At 29.3% G+C, this 15812-nt stretch overlaps 1 protein-coding gene across 3 annotated transcripts in view; it reads right to left on the bottom strand.

Moving 5' to 3' along the window:
• Positions 1-15812, bottom strand: part of LOC118187658 (uncharacterized) — a 32807-nt gene continuing 16995 nt past the window's right edge. Inside the window, exons 6-11 of one of the 3 annotated variants that reach the window (XM_085815378.1) lie at positions 12441-12596; positions 12218-12326; positions 7689-7898; positions 6194-6295; positions 3376-3475; positions 1-143 (exon numbers count right to left, since the gene is read on the bottom strand). In XM_085815378.1, the coding sequence (XP_085671504.1) occupies positions 85-143; positions 3376-3475; positions 6194-6295; positions 7689-7898; positions 12218-12326; positions 12441-12596 (736 nt within the window). In that variant the 3' untranslated portion in view covers positions 1-84. The remainder of the gene's footprint in view (positions 144-3375; positions 3476-6193; positions 6296-7688; positions 7899-12217; positions 12327-12440; positions 12597-15812) is intronic. The other 2 variants (XM_085815383.1, XM_085815391.1) reach the window with 2 other exon arrangements.

Genomic DNA, 15812 nt, shown 5'->3' with positions numbered 1-15812 from the left:
AATGTTTTATGAAAATTTATTTGAAAGAAAAGTACATCATAAAAGGATAAAGAATACACTCTTTATAAAAACATTCATGTAACATCAGTTCTCAGAATTGGTTTCCGTTTTCAGAATTGCAGTATAGTGTTCCAGCACAGAATCTATAAATTAAATAGAACAGTTAATAGCTACATTATTAAGAATACAATCTTTGTTATAGCCTCACTTTTTTGTAAGACTTTTCTTTTAAATTTTGGAACTATTAAGAAGGGTCTTTTAAACTTTCAATCTCAATTTTTTCTCAGAAAATTCTATATGAATTTACTCATATGTATTTCCATACAAGTGAAAAAAGTTAACTGATAATATTCTGTCAATAGTTGGGGAAAATGTGAGTTTTTGATCACTAGTGGCGAACTTTTTGATGTTCCAAAACAGCGCTGCATCACCAAATATAATAGCTGTGCATATTTTCAATTTCCTGTTTACATTGCTGTAGACAATTTTTATATGCATTTCTAAATGAACAAATATGAATGTGTGTGTTGCTGTTTTAAATAATTTTGATATTCTTTCGTAAATACATACTGTTTTCCAATGAAGTTGTGATCTGCACATTAAAAATATTGTTGATTCTACACCCTTGGAAAGAAAGCTATAAAAATATTAACACTTAAATTCTTATAGATTTAAAAAAAAAAATGCAGTACAAAATCTAGAATCTGGACGTTCAATATCCCAAAAGATCTAACATCTGCACAACAAGACACCCCTCTTTTTTAAGTATGCTTTACGCATATGTGGAGAGTTCCAATTCTTAATTTTACTTGGGTCCTAAATAAAATATCTCCACACTGAAGAGAATCATTTACTAGCATAAACCCGTATCAATGATTTAGCTCCATAGCTGCCTTTTTTATTTGCATCTCAAACTAAACGTCATTGATTTTACACCTACTGAATAATTTATATTCCTTACACCAATCTGGCAAATTGTTATTTATTATTTTTTGCTTTCAACACCCCATGACTGTGGACACACAGCAGCTTGAGAAATAACTCTTACAGAGAATATTAGTAATTGAATACCAAACAGCATGTAACCTTTTATGTTGATATTATGCTTGGTGATGATTACAGATTTCAGCTAACTGTGCTATGAAATGTTCAGAAATTTAACAATTTTTTTTTTTTTTTTTCCATACGCTAAAAACAGATTTTTCAAGTGATATTCATAGGCCAAATGATTCTATACAATGCTGTTTAAATTAAAAATAATTGATTTGTTATTCAGATAAGCATCAGAGCTGGTGCAAACAGGCAGCACAATTTAGAGAAGCGCCGAGCAACAAAATTTAGGGATGATAAAATCTTTAGAATTTAGGGAAGGCACTGGGACACAAAATTTTTGAATTTAGGAAGGTGCTTAACAGCAGATTTGAGTATGAAGAAGCAAGGCAAAAATTAACAGAACAAAATGCCCTTAGTTGCCTATAGTGCTAAGCTTTATGATAATAGCCACAAATTTCATTTAGTTTTACATTTTGTTGATTTTTATATTTAATTTCTGTAATAAATATATTTTCAGCTAAAAAATGAAGCTCAGAATAAATGTGGAAAAAATAAATATTTTAAAAAGGAAAATCCACCTGAAATATTTGAGATTAGCCCACTTAAATTTGAATCTGTGAAAAATTTCACCCATTTGGGCTCCAAAATCAACTATGAAAATGATGTTAACCCTGAAATCAGAAAAAGGATTATTGCTGCAAATCATTGCTTCTTTGTTTTAAGACCTCTTCTAAAATCCCAAAAATTTCACCCATTTGGGCTCCAAAATCAACTATGAAAATGATGTTAACCCTGAAATCAGAAAAAAGATTATTGCTGCAAATCATTGCTTCTTTGTTTTAAGATCTCTTCTAAAATCCCATAAATAAAGAGAAGGACAAAAATTCTATTATACAAGGTATTAATAAAATCAGTCTTAACCTATGCTTCATGGACATGGACTCTGACTATCAGCAAAGAGAGAGACTTGGCAATCTTTGAAAGGAAGATCCTAAGAACTATTTTTGGTGCTGTTTTGGAGAATAATATATGGCATAAACAGTATAACTTTAAACTCTACAAATTTATAATGATGATATTATTAAATCCATAAGATTAAGTAGAATGGGATGGGCAGGTTACCTCCTAAGAATGAATGCAAACAGGTCTTAAATGTAACTCCTGTTTGTGGAAGATCAAGAGGAAAACCTAAAAAAATGAATAGACTGCCTGGTTGAGGATTTTGCTATTCTAACAATTTAGAACTGGAGGTCAATTGCTGGAAGGAGAGTGGAATGGGAAAGGCTTCTGAAGAAGGTCAGGGCCCACGAAGCACTGCCATGCTAATACTGATGATGATGATGAACAAATACATAGTGATGCAAAGTAAAATTTTATTCAGAATAAATATAAGGTCTACTGGAAATTTTTATCTGCACTTTCATTTCATCCTGACCATTGCATTTGTACACATGTACTTTTCTAAATTAATTGAAACAAAAATGTCAAATGCCATTATCAAAGGAGGTATGATCGTCTAAACATGGCTATTGATTAAGTTTGTTTATGACTCTATAGTTTGTATGAATTCCAACAAGGAAGAAATCCTACAGAAGTATGTTGAAATTTAGTCACAGTTTTTGGTGGAGATGCAGTTTCAAAATGCTGGAGATGGTTAAAAAAATTTGAACCATATTCTAGCAGTCATCTTTAACTGATGATATTATCAAGACCATGATAGAGCAAAATCCTTTTTTGATAGCATCAGAGATTGTGAAAAAGCTTAATTCATCTCAACAAACCATATTCGGAAACTAAAATTAATTTATAAATACTTCAGATGTGTGCCTCATGAGTTAAGTAAGAAAAATTCACACAGCAAGTGAGCTTTTGAACCCTAAAGAGTGTATAGTGTTTTTTGTATCATGCTAAAATTATTAAATTATGATGCATCTTTCCACAGTAAAATGCGGAATTTATTGTATTTTGACCTAATTTTTCGTAAAACTGCTTATCTATAGAATACTAGCAGCTATTTTTTACGTACTTTTGGATGAGTAGATTCATATACACTTTTTTCATAAAAAATGAGAGTTCAGAGATTTTGATTAATCTGTCTTTATTTCTAGTGTTACTAGTATTTCCCTGTGAGGAAATATTAGTTACACATACATATCCATAAAAGCCTTCTTATGGCCTTTACTTTCACAACTGTTGGTCACAGACATATTTCTAAGAGGAAATATTTTATGGTATTTTTTTAATCAAAAATTTGTAAAAGAGTATAGTTAAAGTACAGAAGTAATTTTAAATGTGTGTGAAAGTAGTTTAAATTTTACTTACCTGTCAATACGTTATCTGAGCTCTCAAGACTTTTTACATCATAGACAACATCTTTCAATTTTGAATCAGAAATTTTCAATATTTTCAATGAATTTTTTAACTAATAAAAATCAAAATTAAAGATTTCAGTCATTAAAATTACATTTTTAAATAGCATTAAAAATTGCATCATTGATAATATGAAATAAAAGTCTTACAATTTGTTAAGCTTTTATATATATTATAAGCAAGTCTTACAATTTGTAAAGCTTTTATAAAAAAAACTAAAAGTTTTCAGATTTCATATTACATCCAAAGAGGCTTTTTTTTTTTTTTTTTTTTTTTTTTTTTTTTTTTTTTTTTTACATTTTGGGGTCTACCTCTATTTATTAAATGTCATGTTCTTTGCATTTAAACTATAAAATTAAATTCAACAGCAATATCACAAAATATTTAAAAGAGCATATCTTTAGAATTTCCGATACACAGTCTCGTGCACTGGAGATAATTTCCCCCCCCCTCCCCTGAGCAGTGTTGCCATTGTGCACTTTGAAATCATCAAGTTTCTTAATCAAAAACTCATGAATGCTTTACAAAATATGAAATAGATAATAAAACAAATTCCAAATTTGGGCTTCAAGATGCCCACATTTGGGTGAAGACATACTTTATTCAAAATTTGATGGCTCTAGGTACCATTGTTTTATTACAATGCGAGAAACATGCATACATTTATGCAGATTCTTCATTCTTTAATTTCTTCAAATATAATGCAGGACTCTTTACATTTGGTGGCAACAATTTGAAAAGTGATACGCTGTTTATAGTGATTCGACGCAAAGTTGCAAAATAACAGAACTACTGTTGTAGAAGACTACTGTTGTAGAAAACAGTAGTCCTTCAGGGACACAGCCCCTTTGGACTAAAAATCTGAATGGTTTCAGATTTTAAATTACGTCCAAAGGGGCATTTTTTTAACATTTTGTGTGTTACCTTTATTTATTAAATATCATGTTCTTTGCTCTTAAACCATAAAATTCAGTTTAACAGCAATGTCGCAAAATAATTTTAAAATGAGTATATCTTTAGAATTTTCAATACACAGTTCCGCGCACACTGGAGATAAAAAGTTTTTTTTTACCCATACAGTGTTGCCGTTGCTTGCTTTTAAATCGTTGAGTTTGTTAATAAGAAATTCGTTAAGTTTTACAAAATAAGAAATTGATAATAAAACAAATTTCAAATTTGGGCTTTCAGATGCCCATATTCATAGAAGGATTACATCATTCAAAATTGGATGGCTCTAGATACTGTTGCTTTATCACAATGCGAGAAACATACATATATTTATGTAGGTTCTCCATTATTTAATTTCTTCAAATATAATGCAGGACTTTTGGTGGCAACAATTTGAAAAGTGATATGCCGTTTATAGTGATTCGACGCAAAATGAAAACAATAGTCCTTCAGGGATAAAGCCCCTTTGAACTAAAAATACCCAGAGGGGCATATATTTGATGATAAAAGAAACTTTTTTCAAATTGATTATTGCAAATCAAATCATTACTAAAGGCAGTTCCTTGTGATTGTAACAAAAGTATTTTCTGATGAACTTTATAAAAATTAATTCTGATCTGAGAGTGCATGATTGATCACTTTTCTTTGTAACTAAGTAAGCATTTTCTCATTAAGCACCATATTTTTTTTTTTTTTTTTTTTTTCAATTACAAGGAAAATAAACTTTCTTCTATGGTTTACCTAACAATTAAATTTATAAAGATGTAATGTTATCTCAATGGATTAAAGCTATTTATTATTATTTGATGGTAATTAAAAAGAATACAATAACAAAGATAAGTAGCAATTTTGCTACATAACAGATAAATCTAAAACAAAGATTAAAAGGTTTTGATATAAAACTACTAATGACCTATGTTATTAATACATTAAGAATACACCAAGACTATTTTTTTCAGTACAGAAACCTTTTAGAAAGTACACAAATAGACTGTAATATGAGATGTTGAGTTTTGAGGTGTAAAATTAAAAAAAAAAAAAAAAAAAATTCCATATTACAGTAGCACAGCTTCTATATTATAGTAATTACCATGTGCAACCATACTTTTTCCTTAACAAATAGGAAACCCCAAGATTTCCGTGGGGCGGGGGGGAACTTTTTCAAAGTTTGACTGACAAAGCGTTTCTCAGCCACATGGATTGTCAACATCCATAGAAAGTAATAATTCCTGTAGTTATACAGGATATGAGGGCAAGTCTCATACCTTAGATAGTTCAACTGCCACCATTGGCATAGCTAGGCAGATGCTGTGAAACAAGATTGACCCTCTTCTCTTATCTAATGATAGCTACTATTTGGAAACTTTTAGCGGATGGTAACAGTTTCCTAAGAATACAATTCTATACTGCAATGCAGACGGTTGTAAAAATCTAAGTTACAATTTAATATTATGCATAATTCATCAAATTGTCACCATTGGTTGAGCTTTAACTTTCTAGATGACTTTGAGATATTTGCTGTCTTGAGCAAATATTCAATCTAGCAGCTATCTCTTGCATGTTGCACTATCTATCCGACAGGGATTTTCACATTAAACTGATTGTCTATATGTAATTGTGGTCTATATTTCTCATCTTAAAGTCTGAAATCATTAGAGCAAAATTTCTGGAACTAATACCGTCTATTGATTATATTCTCCCTGAATATTGTGTTAATCTTGTACACTGCACTGAATGCATTGTACCCTAATGATCATTTGTTGTAAAAGATAAGCAAATTATATTTCTGCTTTATTTGACAACACAGAGAACAGAATCAAACCTTGGAGAAGTCTGCCTCACTTACTGTAGCTGTTTGTACTCTGCTGAGTTTGTTTCTGTTTTTAGCCTTTTTGGAACATTCCTTAGAAGCAGAAGCAATGTTCTAAAAAGAATCAGAAAGTTGCTAAAATATATATTTCATATTACACAACCCAATTACTGAAAACAATGTTACTATTGGCAGGACAGAGATACTAGAAATTAAGGACATTAAAAACTAGAATTTTTGCACTCAATTGAATAAATTGGTTTTATAGATGAATCAAATTTGAAAAGTAATCAGAAGGGTTATATATTAGCTAGAGCTTGCTAGCTAGTATCAAATATATGAAACATGTACTTTGAAGAACAATTTGTTCTATAGTTAAAAGTAATAAAATATGTTATACTACTGCTAATGGTAGCATGTAAATTTTTAAACTACTGAAATTATAAAAGTTTAATTTTCCTAGAGTAAATTATCAGATATGTGACATGCATGCTTTGAAGAACATAATTTGTTCTACATGGTATACAGAAAACAATGATAGGTTATTGTACTACTGTTAACAGTAGCATATAGATCTGCTGCAGCTTTTTTATTTTTCTAAATCGAGGCTAAGAAAAAAATGTCATGGCACAATCTTTTATTTAAGATGGCTCACTTTCCAACGATTTTCATGTCATGTTAAACATTCCAAAATGGTGGATTGCGAACAATGATTAAATTAAATTGCTGTGGCAAAGTGCTTGAAGTCTATCTGCCTTAAGAAGGATGTCTTTCTCAGAGACAATGAAGATTACAAAAGGAATACTTTTTTCATAAAACTTCTTAAGTTATTGGTATTTTTAAAAACCAGTTCCATAATAATCCCACAATGATGCTCACAAGATAAACATTTCATAAGGATCAAATTAATTACCATTATTTTTAGATCACCATTCATGCTTTATGGGCTACAATTAGAACTTATCCCTTTTATTTTTGCTAATATTTAAAATTTTTGCTATCATCAACAAATCAGTATTTTTAGATAAAGTTAACATATCAGAATTTATGATAAATTAAACCAGCTGAATGAAGCTATTTCTGCCATTTTACTGCTATTTATAAAATTACCCAAGGATGTAAGAGATGATTGTATTATTTATGCTTGTGAATAATTTAATAAAATTAAACACATTATCACAATATACATTTAGACAACACAGTCAGGTATGATTTTATATGAGTAACTAATGAACTAAATTGGGCAAAGAAAAGAATTTTTTTTTTCTTCTAATCTTACATTTATTTTCTAATGTGTATATTATGTTCATTGCATTATTTTATAACCATATTATGCTGATGTTTACCACTAAATTACTCTGTTATTGGTCAAAATAATTCTACTTTACATGTAAATTTCCTAATCAGCGAGTCCATGATTCTCATAAAAAATGAAAAGGATAATAAATTAGACTAAAAGTTTTATAATATATATATAAATAAAAAGAAAAACTTTAAGTAAATTTACCTGTAACAGAGATGCCATTTTTGGTACAACTTTTTTAAATTTGGGACCTATATTTAATACCTCAGAAGGAGATGAGGCTGATGTGTAGCTTTTTAAAGTATCATAATGATCTTTGAAATTATTTTGAGCACAAAACTGGAGCTCATCTATGCAATGATCGAGCTTTTCTTCCAATTTTATTATAGCATCATCTGAATCACTGAATAAATCCTACAAAAATAACAAATTATATATATGCAATTATTTTCACCATTCACATTAAACTGGCATACTATGAATAATACTTTGAGCCTCATGCTCAATGATAGTTAATAAAAATTAAAAATTCAGGAGTTATATTTAAATAATATACAATGATTTTACAAAGTTCGGAATCTGGACATCCAGTATCGCGAATGACCTACCATATGAACCACCAGCCAAAAATTAAATAAAATAATAATGGAAAAAATTGTCCCCTTATTAAATCTAGGAGTGCAGAATATAACATTCAACAAATAGAAGCAGGTGTGCCATAAATGCATTTCTCTTCATTTTTTCCTGCTTTTTATTTTCAAACACCAGCTGACTAGGTACTTGCACTGTAGCCAATAACAACATATTGATTGGCAATGTATTGATGATGGTCAGGATAATATGTTTGGCTCTTCAGTGGTTGTGATTATCAGGGCTAATGCTACACATTTGCAATCTCTGTGGATCCTAAATTCTGCTGCCTGGTACCCCCGTAAATTCTAAAAATTTTGCTGCCCCTAAATTCTGTGGCCCAAATCTCTATTTTTCACTGCTCAGCACTCCGATGAATTATAAAATTTTTGTTGGCCCCGAATTCTGGCACTGCTCCAGTTGGGGGAGGGATAGCATTATTTTATTCTAACATAAACAATAAGTGAAGTTGCAATGTTGCCTTGTCAACAAGTCATTTTACTGGATTTAAACTGATGATCTAAAATCTGGAAATTTCTGAAATCACCAAAGTCCTAACAATTCCGAATTTCGGAATTTATACTGTTGCACTTCTAAAAGCAAACATTAGTGTTAAAATTTACTGTATTATTCTCTAACACAATTCTTTTCTTATGAGACTGTCAAATATAAAGACAACAAACAAACAATTTCAATTTGAAATCAATCTAAAATATTTTATGCATTATATAAATAAAGAAGTTACACTTTCAACTTTTGCTATAACTATGAAACTTTGTTTAATAGAAAAAAGTAGTTAATTGTTTCTAAATCATTAATTTTAACATTTTTCAGTGTGGTGCAATTTATCAGGTGGCTTCATTCAACACTCTTTAAATGATTGATCACATTCCTAAACTATTTATTTTTTATTTTGTTTGCAATATAAGAAATCAATTTTAAAGCATTACTGAAAGAGTTTTGTTTTTGATGTCATAGCCATTTGTGGCATTTGTTTCAATACAATATTATATGGTTAATTTTAAATTTTGTAAAAACTTAACTGATTAAGCTTAGATTAAGTTGTTTTTAATAACTTCAATGAAGATGAGAAAAACAAAATGTAAATGCATTAAATTTAGAAACAGGATTAAAAGGTACACCTTGCACAGAAACACACACACACACACAAAAAGGGTACAGTTCTATATCTCCCGTTCTACTGGACCGGTCGTCGAAATTTAATTTGCGTTTTACACATCTCGAAAGCATGATTTAGGATAGATATTAGATTTATATATAGCATTTTTCTAACAGGTATTTTGACATACATAAAAATCGAACTTTTCCTGAAATAACAGAATTTTTTCCCCATATTTAGATTCTATGACTCAATTCATGCCTAGATATTAAATTTTATAATTTTTGGTGAGAAATTTTTCTTGGTGCATTTTTTTTTTAGTTTGCACCAAAATTAAGTCACTTGGCAAAATTATTAATTTAAATGTTAATACCTGAAAAATCAGATTTTGTGTCAAAATACCTATGTTAGAACAATGCTATATATAAATCTAATATATATCCTAAATTGTGCTTTTGAGACATGGAAACTGCAAGTTAAATTTTGACAATCAGTAGAACCGGAGATAAGAACTGTCTCTTTTTTATTTGTGTGTGCAAGGTTTACTGAAAATACTATTGGTAGTCTTTTATGAAGCAAGTATGCAGAAAAATGCTATAAATAGTTAACAGCAAGAAGGTAGCTGATTTAATTTTTAAACACCTGAAAGGAATATGCATCATTTATCAGTAGAAAGGTTTTGCGTCCTGGCAAATTACACATGATATATATATATATATATATATAAAAACATATGTTGCAAACCTCTTGCTTAACCCTCTGAGCAGCCAGGGTTTTCACTAAGAAAGCACATATTTGCCAAAACTACTATGAGAACAGATTATTATTATTCTTTTTTTTGATTTTAATGTAAAAACTCTCCTGGTATTTTATACCTGGATTTGTTTTCTTTTGATATATTTCCTTAATTTCTTTGACATATTTTAATATGCATGTATATACATTCTATACATACATATTTAATATACATTCTTACAGATATCACAAAAAATATTCTATGGTTAAGCAATACAATGAAATAAATACATCACCACGTCTTGAATAATAAAATTTTTTCTCAGTGAAATTAATAAACAATTATTTGATTTATAATGTCAGTTTGATTTATAATGATATATATTTTTACAATGTTTTAGAAAAATTAAGCACAATTTTATTTTGCTATATTATTGCTTGAGATTAATCAGTAATTTTATTAATTTAATTGAAATAATAATGTATCACATTTTTGCATCAGTACTTTTCTTTAATAGAATCTGAAAGCATTGAAAGTATAAATTGCTTATGGAAATCAACAATTCCACTATCCTTGTATTATTTATTTTTTATGGTGACAACAGAAGACCAAAATTTTCTGAAAGCACTGATAGTTATCTTAGAGAGAGGTCACCTTGATTTCATCATTGCAAGGATAGATAATGCTAAAAGTAAGCTAAATTTATGCTAAAAGTAAGGTACTTATTATGCATTATCACAACCACCTTAATACTAGAAGTAGCCAAATTTTCAGAATATGCCCAACTCTGGTAACCTGTACATAAATATTCTTCAGGCTATCATGTTCAAAATAGTCCTTCATTTACGCAACATAGCCATTTTCATGTGTATTCTTTTTGTTGTAATTAAAATTCTGTTTTAATAGAGAAATTGTGATATTTTTACCTTTTTAAATTATCATTTATTGAATTTGCAGTAATAAAAGAAAATGCATTAAAATTTCTACAGGAATACAGTATTTTGCCATAAAATTACTAAAGGGAACAATGACAAGTATGTTTGTGAGTTTGTGCAATTCTGTGATTTTTTTTAATGGTAAACAGATTGCTGCATACTTGGGGAGAAGAACAGCACCGAAACGTTAGCAAAGGATTCGAAAAAAAAAAAAAGGGGGGGGGTTTATTACTTTTAATCTATCATATAATCCTCATTTAATAATTAAAATCTCTATTTAAAAATTTTAAAGCATGTTTTCTTTTTGTATGTTGATAATGTTTGCTGTCTCATGATAATTATCAATAGTTTGAGAATGTTTAAAAAAAATTGGGAAAATCGGCAACTTGCACCTGATAAGGAGTTTTTACCTTTTCATCTGTAAAAAATCGACAGATTGTGCCACAATAGTTGCATAAATATGTAAGTACCAAAGTAAGAAATGACTTTGGTTGAAAGAGCTGATAAATGCTATCTATTTTAACAATAATTGAATTGTAATTTAATTAAATAATATACAGAGATATATGAAAGTTAAAGCAAGAATAAAAAGATTTTGAATATGGCCACAGCGTTACTATATTTAAAATATTTTATTGTTACGAGCTTCTGGTCTACAATTTTAAAAAATAAATTGCAGTTTAATCATGCATTAAAATTAATTAGTGTTACGTTAACAAGGAAGGGAATCAATAATAGTTTTGCTATGCTACTATCAACTCTTTGGAGGCTTGCTTTGATACATCAGTCCATGATACTATTTATTTAATGCAGATATGTTGAAAGTTAACTCTTGGATACCTTTGTGTGGATTATCATTCAATATCTGCAGCACTTGAAAGAACTTCATAGTTTTTCATCTACACATTGCAGCACATTCTGAGCCTGGAAACATATCTTTAACTGTCATTCTGATAGTATTACTTAGATAAGTAAAATTAAGTCCAAGAAATTGATTAGTTGCAAAGCTGTAAACTAGTACATAGGCATAATACTGCTCAGTTCATATACCTGGGAGGGGGTGTTGATCTCAAACACCAAGTTTTAGCTAAATACAAATGAAGAATTATATGCTTTCATTGTGATAATTCTGAAAAGGAAAACTTACATGTGAAAATAATAATAAACTTTCATTTAGCTAGCTTGTTTTAACAGAAATCAAAATTTTAATGAAACACCTGTTTTAAGCAGTTTTAACCATTGATTGGCTCAGAAAGATTAAAATTAAAAATTAAGAAATTAATTTTCTCAAAATTAAAGAGCAAAAACTTACTTCACATTTCGGCATGGAAAGGCCTTTTGCCAACATTTCTCCACAGTCTTCACTATACTGTTCTTCCAGCCTCGTACTTCTGGAATGCTTTAGATTATGAATATCTAGGCTAAAGGAGAAATATTAGAATACTTAGAAAACTAAAATTTAAAGTTAGAAGTATGAAACACAATAAAAACAAATATTATACAGATTAAAACAAATTGAAGAATAAGTTACTTACTCATTTATGCATGTTTCTGAGCTCTGCTCAATTGATTTTTCAAGACTAAGTGGAAAAAGTTGTACTTTTTCATCAAACAAGATATTCAAATCTACAGAGTTACAAAGTTTGTTGATGTAGCTACATGTTTCTTCATAGGCTACAGAAATTTTTCTCCTAAAACATCACAAAAAATTTTAATATATGTTCAAATGGAATTTGTTAGCCAATAATGAATTACAGTAGTACCTCCCAATAAGGAACAACCATTGGCCCAGATATTTTGTCCCTTAAATAGAGATGTTCCTTCTACAGAGAGTACATACTAAAAAATGTAATTAAATTAGAAATTCAGGTTTTGTCAAACTTTAAATAAATGATAAATATGTAACATAGTCACAGGTGTTTATTCGAAATTAAAGTTAATGAAAGCCCATAATTAAAATAGTTTAAGTATTGCAAAAATGTACGAAATGAAGAATGGAGTTTTGGACTTAACAGAAATTCATTGAAAATAATCCATTACACTTATTTGTTTGAAATTCTATGCACTGCAAGCATTTTTTTCCGCATGGATTTTAAAATTCTTGGGCCAACCTTTGAAGATAGTTACAGTAACATGCTTTGTAATGACCCTCAGATATTGTGACATTCTAAACAGTTTCGTCTTACCTCAACAGTGACAATGCATTGGGTCTACCACTTTTATGCAGGATGGTGTCCCTCCACATAATGGACTCTGTGTACAGAGGTTTTTTATTTTTTTTGCAACATTTTACTAATGACAGGGTGATTAGCCGTTTATGCTTCACTCCTTGGCCGCCCATTCTTTCAGTCTCATTCCATGTGATTTTTGGCTATGGGACCATTTAAAAAATGTGGCTTATTAGGGGAATCTTGCAACTCTGACTGACTGAAAAGACCATATAACATTACATGTGTAAAAGATCACTGCGATCAGCTGTCGAACATACTGTTCTTTGTCTGCTTATTTTACATCTTAATGAGGGGGCTCGCACTGAACAGTATGCTTTACATTACCAAACGGTCTGTAAAAATTATGCTTGTATTGGAATTTGTAGCTTGTTTGTATTTCAATGTAATGTAGCTCCTTTAAAAATTTTTTAAAAAATACCAACTAATATTTTTCGGAATCTTTTAGTGCATTCTGTGAACTCCCAACCTAAAAATTTTTGAATCAATCTATATTTTAGCTACAGCTATACAGTCTCTTAAATAGGCCAAGTTTAATTACAATAACTTTGTATATTCACAGTTTTGTTCCTATATATCTACTAAGCATATTTCTCTGTGTGCTGTTTCTATAATTAGGATTTCTGATGTTCGAGATTCTTGGTTTCTCTAGTCAAATTGTTCCCAAATTCAGACGTATTGCTGGATAACCTGGGCCATGCATGATAATGAGGTTTACAGTAACAGGTAAAAATTTGAATTTCTAGTTAATTTTCTAGTTCTATTGTGCGGAATATTTTCTATATTTTAATTATGTCTCTAATGCACTGAAGATCATGAACAAGTGCATTTTCACGAAAGTAACATGGTCAAAAGTCCTTCAATATTTAGTTACAAAATGAATGACATTTGTTGGGCATTTGAATCTTATGAACAATCCCAAATTATGGATTACTGCTATAAATGCTTTTTCTTTTTACAACAAAAGTAAAATTCTAAAAAATGTTTCCTTTTCCATTAAAAGCATCAAATCTTATTTCATGTTGCTGTTTCAATATTTAATAGGCATTATAGTACATTCTTTTAGCTTAGATTAGTGTCTCAAACTCAAATTGCAAGCAGACTGGATGCACAACCTGAGACCTGCTGGCAGGCTAGTTTTTTTTTAACAAAATTTTAAATTAAATTTCAGATTACTATATAAATTTTAGCTTAATTTCAAATTTCACTTATTAATTTTTTATCAAAACATACATAAACAAATAATAAAAATAACATAAAGGAAAAAAATTAATTTATTATGCTTATTTTCTATCTGTTGCTTACATTTCACAGTTCAAATTTACTAGCAGCAAAATATTAAATTTTTGGATTGACATTTATTTCAAATAATTCTAATGTGATGAATTAACCACAAAATAATTTCCTTTTAACACAAAATAAATACTGACCAAATTTTTACAGAAAACTTCCCCAAAAGAACAAAATTTGAGAATAAATAATGACAGCCTATTGTCTTTCTTTTATATACTAAATTTTTTATTTACACATGCAGAAATAATACATATGGTTGTATGTAAATAATTATACATATCTCTACTTTTTACTACAGCTTGATACGTGATAATGTTTCTAGTCTTTCGTAGCCTTGGAGAAAAATTACTGAAAACTGCAGATGCTCATTGTTCAATCGGGCCCTTTTGTTACACTTGCTAATTTTCACTATGAAAAAATCAGTTCCCATATAAATATACTTCGGAACAAAGCAATTTTTCTTATTGCAAAAATTTGTAACCAAGGATATTTATCTTTTCATCAGTATGAATAAAAGTTAATCAGATCTGTATCTTTAAATCTTTGACTAAAATTTTACTCTGTAAATTAATTAGTTATATTTGTAGATTTTTCTAGTACATTATTCACATCCACTTTTAATGGTAATGAAAATAATTTAAAATCAGACTCCAAATCATTAAATTCTTTAAATCTGCCTTCAAATTCTTGTCAAAGACTATATTTCATGTGTACTCTTGGCATTTTTCATTTGGAATAACAGAGAGGGATTTAAAACAGAAAATGTGCAAATTTGTCTTATTTGAGGTGTGTTTCCCATATTTACAATTTAACTTTGAAAGCTTTAAAAGAAGCATACATGTCAGCGATAATTTATCAGTGACAAATCTGCTTCTGTTCAAGCAATCAAAGTTTATCATTGGCATCTATGCTTCTGTTTCCTTTCCTTGTAGCTCTTCATTAAAAATACTTAAATGACGGGTTATCAACAAGAAACGCTAAATTTGTTATACACGTATCATTAATCATGAACGTGTTTTTTAGTTTTATGCTATTTATGAAATTATGATTTCATTTAATTAATTAAAAATCATTTTAATATCACTCCTTAACTTAACCACCTAACCTCGTTATAATAAATCATTTCCCTGCACTCTCTTTCAGTGAAGTTATATAACAAATTCTTGATAATGATGAGCTCATCCACAGTTACAGTTTACTGTTTTAACTACTATTTCCAAAATATCCATTCAAAAACTTTTGGCACAGAATGCTTCTTGATGAATAATGCAAAAATTTTCTTCTTTTGTTATTATTTAAATTTTGTCACTACTCCATTTATTTTACCAACAGCAGCAGCCACACCACCATTTGCAAATCCAAACAATTTATTCCACTTCAATTTAT

Source organism: Stegodyphus dumicola, chromosome 1 (genome assembly GCF_044657685.1).
Source record: "Stegodyphus dumicola isolate Sdum_Otavi_A_Nest chromosome 1, ASM4465768v1".
NCBI classification, from domain to species: Eukaryota; Metazoa; Arthropoda; class Arachnida; order Araneae; family Eresidae; genus Stegodyphus; species Stegodyphus dumicola.
Note: the sequence above shows the minus strand (reverse complement) of the source record. Positions and strands in the feature narration are given on the sequence as shown.